Source organism: Mustela putorius, unplaced genomic scaffold (genome assembly GCF_011764305.1).
Source record: "Mustela putorius furo isolate JIRA1106 unplaced genomic scaffold, ASM1176430v1.1 tig00000145_pilon_pilon_pilon, whole genome shotgun sequence".
Lineage (NCBI taxonomy): Eukaryota > Metazoa > Chordata > Mammalia > Carnivora > Mustelidae > Mustela > Mustela putorius.
Genome location: NW_025421294.1, coordinates 28,039,501 through 28,056,717, shown reverse-complemented (window position 1 = coordinate 28,056,717; position 17,217 = coordinate 28,039,501). Strand labels below are relative to the sequence as shown.

Here is a 17,217-nt window from a genome sequence, read left to right as displayed (position 1 = left end):
GCAGAACAGCCACTTCACCTGTGAAGACGTCCTTAACTAGGTCAAATCCTGGTATAGGTCCTGAGAGACCCTTCTCCCACTATCATTTACAACTGGTTTCAATACTACTTTTGCTTGCTCCTTATTTGATTAATATGTCCTATCTGTCTACACCAGAGGTTGCCAACTGGTAGTCAAGGGGCTGAATTGAGCCCACAATATCTTTTGTTTGGTTCACAGCATTTAACAATATTTTTTAATTAGTTGCTAAAATTTTAAAAAAAGAGAAATTCCACAAAAATAACAACTTCTAGATTCTCTTGGGGGAAAAAAATGATCTGACATCTGTAGGCCAGAATTCCTAAACGGGAACACTTTACAACTCACCAGAATCTACTTTCTATTACATGCCACCCATTCACGTCATGAATGGTAAGCATGTTGTCTCTACCAACAAGACTTTCACCTCTGCCCACGAAGGCAAGCTTCTGTCTTGTCAAGTTCAAGAAACTGGATGGTTATGCTCAATATTTTGCCTCCAGGGCCTAACCTGGGGTAGATGCCTGGTATCTGCTGAATGAACTAATAACCTGAAGGCAAACGATACGGAACAAATATTGAGCATGTAAGGCTAAATGCCAAGCACTGTCCTTCAATTCCGCTGTGCATTACCTTATTTCATCCTGATAAAATCCCATGAGAAACAGTTTAATTATGTGGGAACTAAGGACCCAGAAAGATGAAGTAATTGTCCCAGGCCTCGCAACCAGTAGAAAACCGACCAAAAAGCTCACGTGTTCTCCATGACCCTATCCTGGACTTAGGATGCCCCCTGCTAAGTGGACGGTAGCACCGTGAAATCCGACAAGACAAACATACCACCACCCACCCACCCTCACACACAAAGACACCCACGGGTTACATTCCGCCCTGTAAGCTAAAGCACCACGAAAGAAAGGACAGCTCGAGTCAAGGGCTGGAGTAGAAGCAAGCAGCTCTCGGTTCGCTACCTTCCAAGAATCGGCTCCGCGGTGAACAGAGTCCACCAGGTGCGGAGCATCCAAAGCCCACCCCCCGCGGCCGCTCCCAGACGCCCTACTCAGGAGCAGGGCTGGGAGCGAGAGCGCATCCTCTGGCGCTGTGCCTTTATGTCAAGCAGCGCAGGCCTTGCGGGCTGCAGCACCGACAGAGGCGGCAGGGCCTGTCCGGGGCCCCTCCCAGGACCCGTTGGAACCCCGCCGGCCCCGAGCCTACCCACCAGACTCCCCAAACGCTCGGCCCCGCAGAGCCGGACCCTGCCCCGCCCCACCCCGGCCGCCTGCCTGATCCGCGCCTCCATGGCAACAGCCGCGCCCCCGTGCCAGGCCGCTGGGATGAGGAACCCCAGCGGCTGAGCGACTCCCCTCACCGGCATCGTGGCTCCCTCCTGTGCCCGGCGGAGGTCGCCGCCCTGGGCGCAGTCCAACGGCGCCGGGTTCGCCGGAGAGGTTTGCCAGAGACTACCGAAACACCGCCTTGGCGCTCTCGAGACTGCGGCTCCTCGGGCGAGAGCAGGCGGTGCGCAAGCGCACTCCGGGCTCGCCCCGCCCCATCCCCGGGCCACACGCTTCCTCCGCCTCTGGAATTACGCCTGCGCTGAAGCTTTCCCAGTCGGTCTCCTAGGACGCCAGACTGAGGCCGCGCCTGCGCAATGGTGCCGGTCAGCTGTGTGTGGAAATCTAGCCTGCATTGGGGCGGGGATACCTGGCTGGCACTGGTCGCGAGGGAGGTGGGGGTGTCCTCCTAGGTCGCACTGCTAGTCTCCTGGCTCATGCAGTACTCCAGATATTGAAAACAACCATAGCAATTGTACACTATGTCCATCTAGAGAGCTAGAGGCTTCGCACACATTAATGCGCTTGATTGCTGACTTGTTTATAAAACGCGTATTCTATTATAGATGAAGTGAAGAGGAGCTTTGTCTGTATTCTCACAAGTATCTCCAGAGCCTAGAATAGGACTTAGAATAAGACCTAGCACAGGACACGTTTTCAGTAAGTATTTGTGAAAGAACCAATGATCTATCCTCTTTCCTGTCCAAATCTCTGCTCTGCTGCGCTTGGATGTGCAATAGACATTTCCAAACTATTATGTCCAAAACTGAAGGGTTGTTCCCCCCCGCCCCTGCCCACACACACTATATTACTCACTATATTACTGTCCATCCCTGCCCCACCTCCCCCATGTAAAAAAAAAAAAAAAAAAGAAAAAAAAACGCCCTCTCATACTTCCCTCGGCATAATAAATGAAGCTGAGTTCTGAAAATTGTTCAAAGCACTCTCTTTCTCTCATACCCAGTTTCCAATCTTTCAGTAGACCTTCTTTCTATCTTTAAAGTAGAACCAGAATCTGACCACTTCTCACTACCACCACCACCTCGCATCTATACTACAATAGCTCAAAGCTGGTTTCCTCTGTACATCCTTGCCCCTTTTAGTATGTTTTCAGCATAGGAGCCAGAGTGATGGTGTTAAAACATGAATCAGATAGTGGTTTTTTTCTGTATTCAAAACCTGCCAATGATTATCTATCTCACAGACTAAAAGTCGCAGGCCCTCTCTCCATTTCCTACAATCTTCCCTCTTGCTCATTAGTCTGCACTAGCTCGACTTGGTCTCCTTGATTCAACAGACATTTTGGGCATGGTTCCATCTTAGAAGGCAAGGGCTTTTGCACTTGCAGTAGGAGCTAATAAAAACAACTATAGAGCATTTGATTTGGTGCCAATGTACTAAGTGCTTTACTTTCCTTTTTATTATTTATTTAATCCATATAATAACCTTCTGAAATAGGTATATAGTCATTTTACTACAAAATAGGAACAACTATGTTACAGATAAAGAAACTCGGGCACAGAGCCATTACTTGTCCAAGGTCAGATATATGGGCAGTGACAAAGCCCAGACCCAAACTAGATCCTGGAAATCTCTCTCCCTAGATATCCACCTGACTCCCTCACCCCCTTCAGAATGTCTTTGATTACACATCACCTTCTCAATGAGCCCTACCATGATCTCTCTACTTAAAATTTCAACTTTTAGCCCCAGTCTTCTTAGCTCTTCTCCATATTTCATATTTCTCCTTGGTACTTATCACCATCTGATATGCTGTATATATGATATATACATTATGTGTATACATATATACTGCCTTATTGAGATATCATCAGACATACAATTCACCAATTTAAATTGTAAACTTAAATTTTTATTATATACACAGACCATAACCACAATCAATTTGAAACATTTTCATCACCCTAAAAAGAAACTAAACTCATAACAGTCACTCCAACTCACCCTCCACCCCCTCTTCATCAACATCCCAGCCCTAGGTAACTTCTGTCTCTCTTGCCTAGTTGGGACACTTCGTATAAGTTGAATTAGATAGTGCTCTCTTTGGCAGCACATATACTAAATTGAGTTAGGTAATATGTGGCCTTTTTAAAATTATTTCTATCACTTAGAGTAATGCTTTCAAGCTCAACGCTATTGTGACATATATGAATAATTCTTTACTTTTAATGGCTGAGTAATAATCCATTGTGTGGGTATATCACATTTTTATACATTTGTCAGTTGGCAGATATTTCAGTTGTTTCTATTTTTTGGCCACTATGAACACTGCTGCTGTAAGTTTTTGTGCCCATTTTATTTGCCTTTTCATTATTAAGTTGCAAGAGTTCTTTCTAAATCCTAAATACAAGTCTCTTTTCAGATATATAATGTGCATAAATTTTTCTCCCATTCTATGGGTTATCTTTTTAATTTCTGGAGTGTGTTCTTTGAAGCTCAAAAGTTTTAAATTTAGATCAAATTCAATTTATGTATTCTTTCTTTTTTCGTTTCTTTCATTGTACTTTTGGTACATATCTAATAAACCATTTCCAAACCCAAGGTCATAAAGACTTATTTCTGTAAGAATTTTGTAGTTTTAGCTTTTATGTTTGGCTCTATGATATATTTTTGAGTTATTTTTGTATATTGTATGATAGAGGAATCCAGCCTCATTTTTCTGTTTATGAATATCCTGCCGTCCCATCACATTTGCTGAAAAGTCTTTTCTTCCCTCCACTGAACTACTGTGGCACCCTTGTCAAAAATCAGTTGATCATGAATCTGACTGTTGAGTCATATGAGATTCCTAAAATCTCAATTCAATTCCATTGGTCTAAATGACTAACCTAATGCCAGTGCTATACCATCTCGATTGCCATCGGTTTGCAGTAAGTTTTGAAGTCATATAGTTTGAGGCCTCCATCTTTGCTCTGCTTTTTCAAGACTGTGGTGGCTAGTCTGACACCCTTGCATTTCCACAGAAATTTTAGAAAGACCTTGTAAATTTCCACAAAAAGCCACCTGGAAACTTAATAGATTATGTTGAATCTACAGCTCAATTTGGAAAGTACTGCCACTTTAACGATGTAAGTCTTTTAACCTATGGACATGGAATGTCTTTCCATCTCTTTAGGTCTTCTTTAATTTCTTTCAGTGATGTTTTGTAGGTTTCAGTGTATAAATGCTTTGCTATATTCTTAAATATTTTATTCTTTTTTATGATACTGAAGTGGAATTATTTTCTTTTTTAAAAGATTTTATTTATTTACTTGACAGGCAGAGATCACAAGTAGGCAGAGAGGCAAACAGAAAGAGACGGAGGAGGAAGCGGGCTCTCCATCAAGCAGAGAGCCTGACTTGGGGCTCGATCCCAGGACCCTGAAATCATGACCTGAGCCTAAGACAGAAGCTTTAACCCGCTGAGCCACCCCGGCGCCCCAGAATTATTTTCTTAATTTTATTTTCAGATTGTTCATTGTTATATAGAAATAAAAATTATTTTTTTCTAATACATGGACCTTGTACTCTGAAATTTAATGAACTTGTTTATTACTTCAAAGAGTTTTTTAGTGGTTTCCATAGGATCCTCTACATGCAAGATCTTTGTTTCTTCAACACTTTTGAAAGATAATTTCACAGGGGTGCCTGGGTGGCTCAGCGGGTTTAAGCCTCTGCCTTCCGCTCAGGTCATGATCCCAGGGTCCTGGGATCAAGCCCCGAATTGGGCTCTCTGCTCAGCAGGGAGCCTGCTTCCTCCTCTCTCTCTGCCTGCCTCTGATCTCTCTCTCTCTCTCTATCTTTCTGTCAAATAAATAAATAAAATCTTAAAAAAAAAAAGAAAGATAATTTCACTAGATACAGAATTCCAGGTTGATAGTTATTCTTTCTGTCCACACTTTAAATATTTCAGTACACTTTCTTCTTGCTTGCATGATCTCTGAGAAGTGCAATGTAATTCTCATCTTTGCTCTTTTATAGGTAAGTTTCTCCCCCCCCCCCACTCTGGCTTCTTTCAAAATTTTTCTTTATCTTTTATTTTCTGTAGTTTGAATATGATATGCCTGAGTATAATTTATCCTGCTCGGTGTTCTCTAAGCTTCCTGGTTCTGTGGTTTGGTGTCCGATATTACCTGGGGAAATTATCAGTCATGACCACTTGAAGTATTTCTTCTGTTCCTTTTCCTCTTTCTTTTCCTTCTGACATTCCCATATATTTTCATGTAATTTAATATAATGTACATTTTTAATGAAGTACATCTTAAGTGCACAAATCATAAATGCACAGCTTGGTCAATTTTAGAGTTGTGTGTAATCAGCATCTAAATCAAGAAACAGAACATTACCAGTCGCCTAGAGAAAGTCCTGTGATCCTTTCTAGTTACTATCCACTGCCCCCTAACGGTAGTCACTATCTTAACTCTTAACGTCATAGATTTTTGTATATTTTGTATATTTTGTATATTAATGGAATCATCCATTATGACGTCTTTTGTACCTGTCCCTCTACACTCAGTATTATCTTTGTGAAATTCTTTCTTGTTCGGTACAGCATACGTCCGTTCTTTTTCGGTGTGGTGCCGTATTCCATTGTGTGAACAAACAATTTGTTTATCCCGTTCAATTACTGACGGACATTTGGGGCAACTACAAATATCGCGGCCCTGAACATGATGCAGGTGTCTTTTGGTAGACATATATGAATTTCTGTTGACCCTATACTTCGAAGAGAAATCGCTGGGATTCTACTCATGTTTAGTATCTGTCTTTCCTAGAATGTAAATTCCATGTCTATTTTATTCACTCTCATGCCCTAAAACATTGTAGGCCTTCACTGGGTAACTACTGGTGGGGGAAAAATGTACGCAGGAAGAAACTACTTTGTGAGGAAGATACTGTCGCTTTGTAAGAGACAAAGTAACCGAGACAGAGCTCACATCACCTACAGGAGACCACACAGACTCAGGATCCCATCTCAAGCTTGTGTAACTGAGGAGAGCTCGTGACGCTTCTCTCCCGGGTCCTGTGTGACCCCGAAGACGTACTGTGAGGTTAAGACGCAGGATCCGCGGCCGGGCGCCCTTCTCCGGGGCGGGCGTGGTCACGCGCTGCCCGGTCCCGGGTGCGGGACTCTGGTCGTGGGGCGCGGGCTTTGGCCAGGGAAGAAGCTCACAGTGGGCGGCGGGGGCGGGGAGTGCGGAGACAGGGGATCCTTCGCCCACCTGAGCGCGCTCTGGGCGCCGCGACCCGGGAGCCAGGGCCAAAGCCCGGCCGGCTGGGAGGGGAAGCTGCGGGCCAGGACTGGGCGGGATCGGGAGAGCCTGCCCCGCCCCGCGCCGCTCCCGCGAGGACCCGGCCGCAAGTCCCGGGCGCCGGGTTATAAAAGCCGGCTATGGCGGGTCTCACACCTGGGACTGGGCGCTCGCCATGGCTTCAGGAGGGCTGTTCCCCGCGCCTGCCCGGAGAGGACACCGAGCCGCAGCTCCCGCCCTGAGCGCCGCTCCGAGTCCGTTGTCCCCGCAGCACCCCTTGGGCCCGCGCCCTGGGCGGTGCCGTGGGACAGGGGAGGCTCTGTGGTCGCCCACCTGCAACTGGCCCTGGCTCGCAAGGCGCGCCTGTGGCGGAGCGGCCAACAGCAGGTAGCGCTCCCCGCGGCGGGGGCCTCCCGGGAGCACATTCGCCCCTTTCCCAGCGCGCACACGGGGCGCAGCCGGGTTCCACCTGCGCCCGCGCCGGGGGTGCCGGGTCCTGCCCCAGGTGCGGGCGGGACGCGAGGCACGAGGCTGGAATCGCGGGCCCCTGTCGCCGGGCCCCTGTCGTCGAGGGGAAGAGCCATCTTAATCCCTGAGCCGCTGGACGACCGAGAAGCACTTAGGCCCACCGCAACTTAAGGTGCAGGTTCTCCTCGCAGCCCCTCCGGTCACCTTCGGCCAATCTGCAGCACATGCGAACTGAAACTGGCCACCCACGACCGTCCCGGCCCTGTCCTACCCACAACTTCTGGCAGCCCGAGATCTGCCACAAGGTCCAGGCCCTCGTGCTGTGGCTCCTGGAGCTTAAGAACTTTTTTTTACTTCTCCCAGACCACTTTTAACCTGGCTCTCACTCCTTCGGCCGCCTCCTGGTTTCATTAAAGGTAGGGAGGCTTGTGAGGATGGTAATGGGGTGGGAGAGGAAACTGACTTCTGCTCTCCCAGATGTTCAGAGGCTTGTAAGCTAAGGGGCTTGCTCGAAATGGTAGAACTGTAATAGTAATCTCTTTACATTGCCCTCCCCTGCCCGTCTGGCTCAGAGCCGGGAGGCCTTCCGAGATGAGATAGGGTGTGCTCGTGTGCACCAGCCCAGTGCTATATTTCCAACCATCATTCATTCCCCTAACAAAGGACTCTTGACTAGTCCTTCCCAGTTCTGAAATCAGGAGTGTATTCACGGGTCAAATCTAAAACTGACACTAACTTGTGGAGGAATACAACCAATCTTTTTGAATGAAGGGAAAAAAAATGTAATTTCCTTAAAAAACTAACAAAACAACAACAACAAAAAACCCACCAATGCTTTATCCTTTGTGTCTGGCGTTCATGATCTGCTCAAATGTGTTTGTTCCAAACTGCAGATAAGAATGAATACTCTAAAATGCCATGATCACTTCCTTGAGACTTGCTGCCGAAGTTAACCAAGAAGAGGAGGTAGGCATTCGTAGCAGTCTGCTCTGAGCAGCTTTTGAGGTAGAAGAGTGTAACATGGGAGCACCCAGACTTCCTGAAAAGTCTGTGTCTTTAGGAGTGTTGGGCATGTTGGAAAATTCATTAACTTCCCAGGATCTCTGGTGTCCCTTCCTTAGCCTTATTGCACCCCAGGACCCCACAAATGGGCACTTAGCTGAATTCTCCTCATCCAGTAGACCCAGAGGCCTGATCTCCTAGCAGATGGACCTTACCTTCTTGGTTGATGTCTGATTCTGCCTCCCACTGAGCAGAAGCAGCTGCTGTTGACCTAGGAAAAAGGCTTCCCAAACCATGTCCACCCCTAGACACTACATCGAAGAAATCTGTTTGAGACTTAAGGACTTGTCTGTGTCAATGAAGCTGGTCCTCAGGGACTCTGGGGCCTTTTCTGAGAGGGGCAGGATGGCCATGTGTGGGGGAGAGAGGAGATGCCCCCTACAAGTGCTTCAGGCTTGCTTGGACTTCGCAGTTTCACTGTGGTTTCTGTTCAGAAGATTCTCTGCCAAAATTCTTCCCAGAGGCCCCCCTTCCCTCACCACAACCTGTTCCCCTTTGGGGATAATAAAGTCTGTCATTTCCACAGGGTCCCCCTTGGCTGAGCTCAGGGTCTGAAGGGTCAGAAAAAAAAAGAATCACATGTGTATTCATTTCCAAACCTTCTATAAAAATGCCTTGAACCCCTGTCCTTTAGAATATAATTGTGCTCCCCTAAAGTTGCTTCTGTCCAACTAAAATTCAAGTAAATGACCCTTAAAAGAAGCATTTGTGGAAGCTATGGTAATACTTTATTTACCTAAAAAAGGAAAATAGTCTTTGGAGCACCTGTACTTGAATGGACTCATGGACAAGGCTTACTAGTCCTTCTGGGGAAAAAGTCATCATTTTTCCAGAAAAGAACTGCCTTAAATCAAGGTTGAAGGAAATGTGGTTGCAGCTATGGGTTGCCAAAACCATGGGAGGTTTTGTGAATAAGCCTTTCTGGTGTAGACCAGGAAGCTCAAAGACATACTTTTCCTCTCTGGGACAAGTAATCATGGTAGGAATCAGACACAGGAATGACAGGAACGAAAACTGTGGGTAGGTTGCTGCTGCTGAATAGCCCCACCCTCAAAAGCACCTTTGGGTATGAGCTAGAGTACATTTGGGGATCAAGACCTGTTGGCATTAAAGCACTATACTGTACACCTGAGATTAACATAACACGGTATGTTAACTCCACTGGAATGAAAATAAAAAACTTGCTACCGGAGGGCAAGCATGTGACACTCAGGGCCCGTTGTCATAACCACCTGGGGACACATGGCCAAGATCTGACTTGGTTTTCCTGTGGCATTTTCTGTGGCAGGTCACCAGAAGACAACTCCACTAGGGTCCACTAGGGCCCAGCTCCCACAGAGAAGAAAACAAGTTACCATGACATGATACAGGGCTTTGGCCTCTTTATTTTCTTTTTACAGTGACTTCCACATGGAAAAGACTTCTTTAAAGCACTAGGGCTCTGGCTGTACCCCGAATGAGCTGCTGAGAACGGAGCTGGCTATCTTGGACAAACTGCACTGGGACCTCTGTATTGCGACGCCACTGGACTTCTTGACCACAGTGAGTACCAGATGTTGGCCAAGTCCAGCCTAGACTCATCTGTACCTTTGGAACAGCTGTTCACAACATAAGACAGCCAAGCAGAGGCGGGCACACGCCCTTGCGCATGCACCACGGGGGGGTGACCCACAAGGCTCACGACATATGCAAGAGTGAAAATGTATCTTAAATCCAACACAATTCCACCAGACACCCACTTGTAGAAGACATTAAATTAACTTTATAAAGATTTTTAGACGGCACTATTGTGGTGAGTTTCTCTTTTAAATACACACTGCAAAAATATTGAGCTTTCCATTCTATGAATACTGTACATAAAAATCTGTCTGCTTTTGCTACACTTTACACACATTCACTTAGCTGTCTTTATTCACCTACACACAATCCTTATTGAGGCTTTAGACCATATTGATCTGGCACTTTAAAAATGTCATATTAGTTGGTATTTTTTTAGTTCGGGAATGATGGTCATCCTTAAGGATATGATTCTGTTAGTAAGGCAAAATTATGCGATGTGGAAATGTCATGGGGTTTGGTCTGTTATGAAGCATGAAGATTAAATCACTAAGAGCTGTTTCATTATGAAAACTGGCCAAGGTTGCCAAGTTGCAGTTTCTTCTCATGTCAAACAGATACAAGTAACTTTCCTGCTACCTTAATCTTGAATAGTATGCTTCTGTTTTTCAGAATGGAAACATTGTCATCTAAGTACTTGAAACTCATAATGACCATGTAACGAAGCAGATTGTCTTTTCTCCCCAAGGGTGAAGCTGAGCTTGGTCACAAAATGAGCATTAAGCCTCAAGTCCCTTGGGGGGCCCTGGATGGGAATGAAGAGTGTGGGGCAACATTTGATGTTCCCTGATGGAAATTGACATTGTTTGCACTTTTGGTCATTTATCTGTGAAAGGTCAGGGGTTTTATGTTCTAACATTAAAAACCACGGTCTCTAGTTCCACACCCTGGTAGTCGTGGGCTGGCCCCACGTGGTGGAGCCGCTGCCTCAGAGGAATCCTTCCCTCCACGTCGCGTCCCTGACCAGGCAGCTGCAGCACTGTATGGCGGGCCACCAGCTGCTGCAGTTCAAGGGTTCCACACTCGCCTTGGTCATCATCACCTTAGAGCTGGAGAGGCTCATGCCCGACTGGTGTACTCCTATATCTGATCTGCTAAAGAAAGCACAGGTAGACATCAACTTTGCCCCAGACCAGGCTCTCCACTTTGCCCATGTAGCTGATGCACTCTGCCCCCAAAATGGTAGCATCACCCTTCTTGGCCCCTGTAGGCTCCAGAAGATGCTCTGGCCGCAGTGACTCTGTGAAGAGTATCCCTAAGGCCTAGGCTTTGCACACTTGGTATGCCCTCTGGATGAGTATGGAATAGATTTCCTTTACTGGACCAGATGGTAGGTTTCTCTGACAGTAAGAAGAGCTTTGTCTCAGTGGCAGCCCTTGAGTTTAAGGAGATGGGGTGAGGTCAGGGGGACATGCACAGCTCAGGAGGCCACCCTGAGCTTAATATGGAAGAGGTTAAATTTCAAACCCCCACCCTTTATAGGACTATATGGAACCAGGTATGGGGGTTCCATGAGGCAGGCATGGAAGGGTTAGAATCCCTGAGGATGGACAGGGTAAGATGGAATGTACAGTTAGACTAACGACAACTTTACTAAGGTGGAGGTGGATGTCCCTGAGATGGTGGGGTTAATGCCCTTAAGTTGAGTGGTTAGACCTTCCTGAAATTGCTCTATGCTAATATTTTAGCACTCAAAATTTGTCTTTAGAATGTAAAATGGTTCTGTTTCAAAGATGAAAACTCTATTTTAATTACAAGTCAGTACTGAGCAATTGAGCCCCTGCAAAGGACTGGTAAAGCAGTATCTGGGAAGTGTGTGTAGTCCTCCTCCAGCTCAGACACTTTCTTTTCTACTTGCCAGCCTCTGTGCCTCTACCCCCTAGTATCCTTTAGAGCCTAATGGCAACCCCTTCTTGCTGGGACTCTTCTGACTTCTAGGCTTTATGGATCGTGTGACAAGGCCGGAAGAAGGCACTGAAAGTAACTGAGAAAAAGTTCCTGAGTCTTTAGAAGGCAATAAAGAGAAAAAAAGCAGGTCACGGTCACCTGTGGGAAGGGTAGTCTAAAAAACCAAGCCACTGCTTGGTTTTAGGAATGAAGAATCATAGTGTCACTTGGTTTTCCTTCTGCAGCAAGGGCTAGTATGGGTCCCTCAGGGAACTGGAGTCAAGAAAGTGGTGGACCTTGTTTAGGTCTGAAGAGTGGGGCTGGTTCTTACTGACCAGTTCTTGCTGCTCTACCCACCAGAGCTGGCCAGGTCCTTCCAGCTCCCCAGGTTTGTAGCAAGCACAAACCTAGCAGTTCAAGTCCCAGTGACCCTGCCCATCATTGCAAAAATGGGACCATCTCTCCAGGTGCATTTCCCCTGATTTGGCCCTGACTTAGGTATATTCTCTTACAAAAACTAGATCATAAAGGATGCTTTGTTTAATGTACAGTAATTTGAGCAAGCTTAAAATGTGTTTTTTCCTTTGTTACTCTGAAAGTAGTCTATTAGCTTAATTAGAGGAATTTTGTGTGAAAGAATGATCTCAGCCACCGCCCCCCAAAGGGGGAACATAGCTCGGAGAGCTTTGGGTTCAGATGAGCAGCTTCTGAGGCTGTGTCTGCTCAGGCCTGGTGCTGTTGGGAGGAGCTTCCCAGCACGGTTGAGAGGGAGAGGCCCACTGCTGTCTGACACAGTGACACCACAGAGCCGTTCCCTAGGCAGCCATCTCTGCCAGCTGAGCCCTGTCAGTAGTGTGGAGGATAGGAGTGACTGAACCACGTATTTAGTCATTTGTGAAGTCTTTCCACCCTGAGCAGTTTTTTTGTAAATGCGCTAAGCCACGGGGACTGCTTGTAGGTGCAGAGTGGCCAGAGACCAGATAAACTGTACTAGTGTCTGTGCGAATCTCTACCTTTTCTCCACACAGATTTTTTTGTTGGAGCTTTTGTAAAAATAAACTTGAATTCCTTTCAACCTCGTCAGAATCTTATTTTCAGTGGATCTGATAACCATGGATGTGGACTTAAGAGTCCAGTATACCTGGAACATCATCTCCTGGGTCCTGGCAACAACCAGGTACAGTCTGGCAGTGATTGGGGGGGCTGCTGGGGGGCAACAGGCTGCTCAGGGGAGCTCCCACTGGGGCCACGACCGCCTCCACCTCCTTCCTTGCACTGGGATTGGCACCAGCTGGGGAAATACAGGTTCACCCTGCGGGCTTGCCCCACCTCGGGCTGTCTCTGACTTGGAGGAACTGCAGAGTCTCTTAATCGGATAGCTCTGGGTGTAAACTGGGTCCTCAGGGCTAATCTCTCAATCAGAACAAATGAGAAAAAAGAGAAGGCCAACCTGTGAGCCCTGAACTGGGATAAGCGCTACAGCTCCACCTCCCAGGAAGCCATATTCCTCTTCCAGGAAGTAAAGTGCACTTGTGAGTTTAAGAAAAGTTGTTACACTGTTCAAGCGTGCTTGGGAATCCAGGTCCCAGCCTTTTCCCCTTTTTTCCCTCAGGAACTCCTTTCCCACCTCAGATCAGAGATTGGGGATCATTGTGGTGGGAGAAATACAATTTGTCTCGCTCTTGTCCCCATCTCCAGAAGGGCAGGGGCTGGTGAGGGGCTGTGGATGCAGAAAATGGAGCTGTGTGGAGACTCGGGCAGATGGGCTGGGAGCAGGGTACGTGAGCAGCATGCGCCTTTTAAATTCTTGTCCAAATACTACTTCTCCCAGATGGGTGAGCTGTGCAGTGCTGTTCCCTCCACCAACAAGGCCTTTCTCCCCCCTGGTTTCCTGGTTTCTCCAGGAAAACCGAGCTATCCTTCAAAGCTCGGTAAACACTTTGCTTCCCTGCTACCTGCCTCCCTGCAGGCAGAGTTGAGCGGGACTTTCATTAGCAATGTCTGCACACAAGTCTCCCTGCTAGGTTGTCAGCTCCCTTCTCTTAGCCTCCCTCTCCTCATTTTGGTCTTCCCTGAGATGAATCTAGTGCCCAACAGAGAAAGCTACTCAACAAGTGGATCCACAAGATGTCATCACTTCCCTCAACCACCAGTCTGCCCTTCCTCAACCAAATAGTCACCCAGAAAGGGCATCCCACCTTGACAAAACTGACTCAAGTCCACCAACCCACCCTGCCAAACTGCACACTTGAATTTTGGCTACATTTTCACTGTTCTTCACTGTTGCCATGGAGAAGCTATAGCTCCAGAATTAAGGATATAGACTACCAAAATTCAAATCCCAATTCCTCTAGTTACTAGCTGTGTGGCCTTGAGTAGTTAGTTACTTTACCTCTCTGTGCCTTACCTATGAAATGGGGAAAACAATACTTCATCATAGGATTATTATGAGGATGAAAAGAATCAATGCACATAATGCAACTTAGAGCAATGGCTGATATACCACAAGAATTCAAATGTTAGTTGTCCTGCATCAAGCTTACTGCACAAGGATATAAACTCTGAAAAGGCAGTGTTTGCACTCTCCTGGTCCTACACCCAGTCGCCCATTGAAGATGCCTGGACCACAGGCTGTGTCTTCTCCTCCCTAACTTTTTCCTCCATCCCATTCCCCTTCCAGAGCCTTTCACAGATGCCCAGAGCAGGAGTCGCTATTAAAACATAGCTCCTATAGAAGCTAATCAACCCCACAAAGTTCACAGAAAAGACAAGCTGTATTTTACCAGAGTTGTAGCAGATTAATAGGCTAGGAAATGTGTTAAATCAGAAAAGCTATTGCCCAAAAAAGACACCACAAAAACTCAAAATAAATGCAAAATTTAATGGGGAAAAAAAAAAGAGTACAAAGTGAATGGAAAAGAACAAAAACAGTCAATGTATGAAGGAATAAATGAATTAACAAGTGAAGCAGTTTTAGAAAAGCTTGTTGACATAACAAAGGAGCAAGCCACACCTCTCTGGGGCTTCTTACCCAGCAATAGGAGCCCCACTTAATGAGCACCCACACACAGACACACAGAAACATATATGCAGTCAGTCTGCACAGTTACAAACCACCTAGGCTCAGGTTACCCATCACCAGGGTCACAGTGCAGCCTGGTGTGTCTTAGGCCATTCCAGCTTACACCTGTCGATCTGACATAATTATTAACAGGACCTCCTTTTACTCTGCAAAGTCTCAGTTTGGACAATAAATTACATGATTCTACCCCCAAATCAACTTGGCTTATGAAAGACATGATAGTAAATGCCAGTGTAAGCCTGCTGACAGCCCCAATAATGCTAAAAGAGGATTCTCAAAAGGAGTGGCACATCAGATCCCACAGGCAGGGCTCACATGCCGGGCCAGGGAGCTTGTTAAATGACAGCACGTTTTAAGCTCACCTTATGCTCCCAGGACTAATTTGGTCTCAGCTAAAGATGATAAAATTCCAAACACAAGCAGCAAGGAGAGAGAAGGGCAGTCAGGCTCCCTAAAGCCAATGGGACCTGTGGGAGCATCTCAGACCCCAGAATATTTAACAGTGACAGGTCTCCCCAGAGATGCTAGGAAGCCCCATACCCGCAGGCTGGTAACCAGCCACAATCCTGGCATTCCAGTGTGCCTGGGGTGCAGCCCACAGGCTGTGGTAGATGGGTGGCAGAAATGTCCACTCAGCATCCCCAGATTGCCCCACAAACCAGGAGTCTCCATTTCTTATATACCCAGTGAATCCGCTGGGTCACTGAGCCTCATCTTCAGAAATGTGTTAGCTGACGGAGGCTATCTTAAAGGTCACACACTTCAACCCAACTGAAGACCTCTCAGACATACAATCCCCCTAAAGCCAAGTGACTTGCAACCCACATGAGCCTTAGGTACAGGCCAATTTGCCTTTCGCATGGCCACACTGAAGCCCCTCAAAATCTGGATCCACCCCTAGTCATGGCAGGACACTTGGGAGTTTCACTCCAGGCATCCATAAATGTGCTCTGCTCCTGGTGAGGAGGAAAGGGCTTCCTTTTTCCTGCAGGGCCTCTATGGACACCCACAGCTCACCCCTCCTCCCCACTCTGAATGGAGCTCCATCTCAGAAGCACAGCATGAAGCCAGGACTTGGTCCTGGAAATCAATAAAGAGGGCCAAGGCAGAAAGGGGGAAACAGTGACGGGAAGGAGGATGGAGGACAAGGGAAAACAACCAACCAATCCAACAATAAATTAGCACGACTTCCCAAGGCTTCCGACTAGGGAGTGTTCTCGACTGTGAGCCCCTTGAGGGTAGGGATGTGGGTTACTCCAGGGAGCCTGTGCCCAGCACAGTGGCCCATTAACAATGAATGAGATCTTTGAGCTACTCATTTTTCATCTCCTATTTCATCATATCACATTCTCAGCCCTGACGCTCCCACTGGCTCACAAACCAACAGGAACAGAGTAGAATCAATGTTGCTAGTACTTTCTTAAAATATCCCCTGAAGAATCAGTGGAGAGGGGAAAGCTCCCTTGCTGGTAGCATTTTCTGAAATTGTCCACACACATCAGACACCTTCATCTCTTTCCTTGTGACTCAGCCAGGAAAACAGAAAACAATGACCTTGAGATTAAAAACCTTTTCCCAGCTGAGTCCTCTGCATTGGGAACATTCAGGATTGGTCGGGGTGGGGGGCGCCTTAGATGGAGTCAAACACTTAACATACACGTGGAGTTGGTCCCTGTTTCCAGGTAGCACCTCTGGAGCACACAGACAACGGCTTTGGGCTGCTGTTCCATTTACATTCGCGTTAAAAACATTGGACGTGGTCTTGTTCATGATCCACTTTCAGCCATAAAGAAATTCCAAACACTGTCATTACAGGACGTTTATTGCCCACCTCTCCCTAAATATTATAGGGATGTTGTATACATAAGAAAGGTTTAGAGATATTTTTAGTTCTTAAAAATCAGGGAATCTGGGTTACTATGAAAATAATGGGAGAGGGTATTATCTGTCTTTATGCTTGTGCCAAAATAAAAATTTAGAAGTATCCTAAAAGTTATTATTGAAATGAAGCTCTAGGTTAGAAAAATTAAAATGAAGGGGAATCGGGTGAATTTCGCAGCACGTATACCAGGCCACACGGCCACACCTAGGGCGCCGCGTGAGCTGCCATCTTGACGCGGAACAATTAGGCCAAGCATCGCCGGCTCGGGCCTTCGCGAGAGTGGCACTGAACTGCTCCGTCAAGGAATAGTGACACTGTAAATGGAAGACCAGCCACTGGCTCTGAAAAAAATAAACCTTGTCAGTTTTGGATTCCAGCATTCATGGCTTTGACGTGTTTGCATAGAGAGGGGTGGCCTGCCAGGCCCAGGGCAGCCACAGGTAGGGGCAAGGGACAAAGCAAGGCTGTAAACACTGGAGTCTGTACCAGCTCCCAGTCCGTCCTCACACCATGTTATGGGAGAAGAAGGGTCACAAGGTGTAACTCAAGCAACTTAACACATGAAAGTCTAAAGTCCGCTCTTGACATGTAAGTCTGTGCGTGCGTTAACTGAAA

The 17,217-nt window shown here is 46.7% G+C and overlaps 3 protein-coding genes across 13 annotated transcripts in view; 1 reads left to right on the top strand and 2 right to left on the bottom strand.

The window, feature by feature from the left end:
- Positions 1–1,519, bottom strand: part of KIF3A (kinesin family member 3A) — a 58,502-nt gene extending 56,983 nt beyond the window's left edge. For all 5 annotated transcript variants that reach the window (XM_013052514.2, XM_004745002.2, XM_045075520.1 and 2 more), the window contains exon 1: positions 1,388–1,519. In XM_013052514.2, the coding sequence (XP_012907968.1) occupies positions 1,388–1,393 (6 nt within the window). In that variant the 5' untranslated portion in view covers positions 1,394–1,519. The remainder of the gene's footprint in view (positions 1–1,387) is intronic.
- Positions 1,520–3,634: 2,115 nt separating this feature from the next.
- CCNI2 (cyclin I family member 2) lies at positions 3,635–12,713 on the top strand. Its single transcript, XM_004745069.3, has 4 exons — positions 3,635–3,649; positions 6,392–7,488; positions 7,966–8,038; positions 9,535–12,713. The coding sequence occupies exons 1-2, from the start codon at positions 3,635–3,637 to the stop codon at positions 7,241–7,243; spliced, it is 867 nt and encodes a 288-aa protein (XP_004745126.1). The 3' UTR covers positions 7,244–7,488; positions 7,966–8,038; positions 9,535–12,713.
- Positions 9,500–17,217, bottom strand: part of SEPTIN8 (septin 8) — a 30,397-nt gene continuing 22,679 nt past the window's right edge. For 3 of the 7 annotated variants that reach the window (XM_045075517.1, XM_004744997.3, XM_045075518.1), the window contains one exon: positions 9,500–10,845. In XM_045075517.1, coding sequence (XP_044931452.1) covers positions 10,680–10,845 — 166 coding nt within the window. In that variant the 3' untranslated portion in view covers positions 9,500–10,679. Of the gene's footprint in view, positions 10,846–14,499; positions 17,212–17,217 lie in introns of those variants that run through there. The other 4 variants (XM_013052511.2, XM_004744999.3, XM_004744996.3 and 1 more) reach the window with 3 other exon arrangements.